Source organism: Hyposmocoma kahamanoa, unplaced genomic scaffold (genome assembly GCF_003589595.1).
Source record: "Hyposmocoma kahamanoa isolate Upper Pololo Valley unplaced genomic scaffold, ASM358959v1 127878, whole genome shotgun sequence".
Taxonomy (NCBI): domain Eukaryota; kingdom Metazoa; phylum Arthropoda; class Insecta; order Lepidoptera; family Cosmopterigidae; genus Hyposmocoma; species Hyposmocoma kahamanoa.
Genome location: NW_020653453.1, coordinates 1 through 4,056, shown reverse-complemented (window position 1 = coordinate 4,056; position 4,056 = coordinate 1). Strand labels below are relative to the sequence as shown.

The window sequence follows — 4,056 nt, the reverse complement described above, 5'->3', positions numbered from 1 at the left end:
ACAAAGTGTCAAGCACGCGCATTCAGTTCAAATATTATTATCAAATTATTTTTACAACCAGTAGGTCAAAAGATTATTATTTTTATTTATTATTATTATCTAGTAACATGAAACCGTGCCACTATTACTACAAGGTAACCTAATGCAATAGCGTTATAAACGTTATAAACGTTACGCTCGCATATATCACTAGAACTTTAGGTACATGTACTCTGCCTGTTTCGATCTCTGATAATAATTGTCCTTACCACTAACCGAATAAAGTAAATGAACATGCTGTCACTTTCGGTTTTGCAAATTTAAACCCTTTGTTAAAGTGTAATTATTGGAATATGGAGGGTTTATCGTAACCCTAATATCTGTTCATTAACATGAAAGCCCTTAAGTTCATTCCACTAATGTTGATTTTATGTAATTTTCTGCATTGTTTTGGCATTATTTTCTTTATAAATTAAACTTAATATGCTTAGTATTAGAATTAATGTAAGGTATCGCCATCACAATAGGGATAGAAGTTCACAACATACTTCCCCAGATAATGACGCTTTGCGGACTTAAACTGCCTCAGTGGCTGAACGGTTACCACGCTGGACTGCCACACAGAGGTATCGGGTTCGATTCCCGGGCCCACATAATACATAATGTATTTATCTCGTGCTGGGTTTGGGTGTAATATGTGGTTATCTATGTGTCTGTCCATGGCACCCAGTGTTTGATTATGTGTACCAGAGAACGGAATTCTAGGGCTTTTCCCAGAACACCCAGACCAGAAAGGAATATAGAAAGTTCATTTCCCAAATGGTCCTACCTAAATCGTCAGGCCACCGAGGTTATCAACGAATTTAAGAAACAGACGGAAATGGTAGCGTGGTCAGACCCTCATAAGTATGGTAGCCGTCGAGGCCGTTGTATTATTATTATAAATAAAAACCTACAAGTTATTAAAAAGACAACATAATTTAAATTTTATCCTTGTCATATAAAGTCTGCGTGATTGAAATCTACCCTAATTTTATTTCATCAAAAACTAGCAACCCATTAAACGACACTTGAATGCCAAAGGATCCCTTGTCGTGCTGTCCCGCCAATGGGCACCAAGCCTTATTCCATAATACGTTATGTTTTGTCCATTAGAGGCCAAAACATGTTTACACCGCTTAACAATTGAAGCTATCATCGCGAAAGTAGTGTAACCCAAATTTTTTTTTTCTGATATATCACTATAAATGATACAACATAGAAGTACATAATTATTTTATATTTGGATGCTATTTTCGTGTGTAAAAATTATGTCGTTATATATTTTTTAATATAAAAATAATTAAAAATAATTAAATATTTTTTATACTTAAAAAAGAAACATTATATAATATATATCGAGTTCTTAGGTTTTCGCGATTGTTACATATAGAAAATGAAACTATTTTTCCGGATTTAAATCGCGTATATATGTTTTTTCAACCGTGACCATGGGACCTGTAAAGGGCCCGAAACGTCGGTTTGTTTGAAAAAACAAATATACGCGATTTAAATCCGGAGAAATAGTTTCATTTCCTAGATATATAATATATTTATGTACGTACGTACTTTTATATCATTTAAAGTAATATTGTACAAAATAAATATTAATGTTGGTTACGAGTAATATTGTAGAATGTTGGTTATACCACTTTTGCGCCGACTGCATCAATTGATTGTTCAAGAAAATAAGCATGTAATTAATTACCCTTTAACTGAAAGTGTTTATTGATTAAAAAAACATCATAATTATCGTTTGTAAAAATCAATTCCGAACAGTGAAGAATTATAAAATAAGTGGTGAAAAAATAAATAAAGTTGCAGCTGTAACCTACAAAATATTAATTCGTGATAATGCATCTTACACATTACATATCCTTTTTATTTTTGTATTGTTCGCTCGACTGCCATGAACTTTCGGAAGTGAGTATGTATAATGTATTTAGGGGGTACGCAGAGTTCTACATGCTACGATCTTGACACGGATCTTTCACCTTATCGCCTAACCCAACAGGAAAAGCGCATTTACATCGCATAGTCCATCGTAGAGAAATTAAAATGGAGAATTTCGATAGCGAAATATTTGTTTGGTAAATAAAAAATTCCTTCTGCATTTGAAATCATAAATGTTTAGAATACAGTGACAAGTTACAAGCAACATCTATGCTTCTAATTCCACATCAACAAATACACGGAGTTCCTGACCTAGGTATGTGGCAATAACTGCTCGGGGTGTCGACTGTATGCCCTTGTTTATGTAGCAGCCTAAGACCCATTTTCTAGAAAAGCTGAGATAAGATCGGAATTAACAGATCCCATGTAACCTTCAAAACCGAAACGCAATCAAAACCAAAATAATTTTTATTTACATCGGTAATCATTATTACACTGAAATCGTCACATTGGTTAAACTCTACCGCTCATTCGTAAGGCAGATTCCCCTGAGAAGAATGAGCAAAAAACCCTAGGGGTTGCTCTTTGTAAATAACGTTTGCACACATTCAACATTCACAATATATTTTTTTATGTTTTGAAACATCAGAGATCGAGACTACCTTCATGAGCTAAACGGTTATATTATAAATCTGGAAGTCTAGTTATTATTAATCTAGTTATATAATAAATCTGGAAAAATAATTTCAGTTCTTATGTGCAATAATCGCGAAAACCTAAGAACTCGATAAATATTTGTTGTAAACTGAGTGTTAGACTACCCGATTGGTTCAATTCCCATGTGATTGCCCATCTCGGGCATGGTAACCGCTCATTTTCCACGGAAGCAGTTAAATGTAAGAAGAAGAAGTTTGCCAGGTATAAGAATAGAATAGAAAATCATTTATTCGACAAAAGCAAAAACATAAAAGAAAAGTTAATAACATTAAAAAAAAGAAGAGAAAAACAGAGTAACAATTAGGCTTGACAAAAACAACCAATCATTATATGCTACTCTGCATGCCCCTCCAAATAGGTCACCACCTCAGCATATTACCCAGCAAATGAGCAGGTGACCCATCTCTTTTTCGAAATTAGTTAAAAACTTGACATATCTATTACAGGAACCTGATACTGGAATAATTGATATCATTGGACTTCCTGACATTGAAACCAAACTTCTGTCCAATAATCAATTGCGTAAACGTACTAAAGACACATCGTGTCCAGGCTGCGTATCCGAAGTTAAGAACTATGATAAACAACTAATAGGAGACTTGATTGATAAGGCACTACACGAACTATACCTAACGGAAAATGTGGAATACTCTCGAGGAAAAATTATAAAAGTAAAATCTGGTGTAGTGGCTGGCATCATATACTACATAACTTTCCAAGCCACTAAAACTGACTGTAAGAAAATGGAATGTCCCATCGCAGAATGCCAGACAGATATAGTACAGAAGGCATGGCTTAATGAAACAAATGTCATATGTGTCGAGTGTAACTGAATCTTGAGAGTGATGGTAATGACAATCGTAATTCACAGTAAAATGTATTTTAACACTGTCTTGATTATACTCTAAATTATTTTCATTGGTTACTTATTCATTTATTTACGTCCCAGACGCATTGTACACACACCACACACCAGCATTATATTTTGTTGACGTGTATTTAGAAGAAACGTTTCGTAATTTGTAACAAAAGATAATATTTTGTTTTGCATATCTTATCCTTTACTTTTAATCATTATTTCCAGCATTTCAGACTGACTCTTAGTTTATTTTTTGGAATTTAGGAGAAGATACTATTTTTTCTAACACCCGTGTATTTGTTTTTTCAAAGAAAGCAACGTTTCGGGCCGAAGGGCGATCTGTGAATACAGGTCGCACGGTCACATATGACAAATATACGCGATTTAGACCCGAAAAAAACAGTTTTATTTCCTCTAAGTACCTAACAATCGCGTAAATCTAAGAACTCGATTTTTTAAATTTACTTAAATATACCACTTTACCTTACTAGAAAGAAGGCCATATATGCAATAAGAATTAAGTCTCTTTAATTTTCACCAGCTAAGCAAGATATTTATCATTATCAAAT

The 4,056-nt window shown here is 33.7% G+C and overlaps 1 protein-coding gene across 1 annotated transcript; it reads left to right on the top strand.

Moving 5' to 3' along the window:
• Positions 1-1,680: 1,680 nt before the first annotated feature.
• Positions 1,681-3,580, top strand: LOC113240231. The gene is made up of 2 exons (XM_026477480.1): positions 1,681-1,941; positions 3,075-3,580. Exons 1-2 carry the CDS (start codon positions 1,873-1,875, stop codon positions 3,459-3,461), a joined length of 456 nt encoding a protein of 151 aa, XP_026333265.1. The 5' UTR covers positions 1,681-1,872; the 3' UTR covers positions 3,462-3,580.
• Positions 3,581-4,056: the final 476 nt, after the last annotated feature.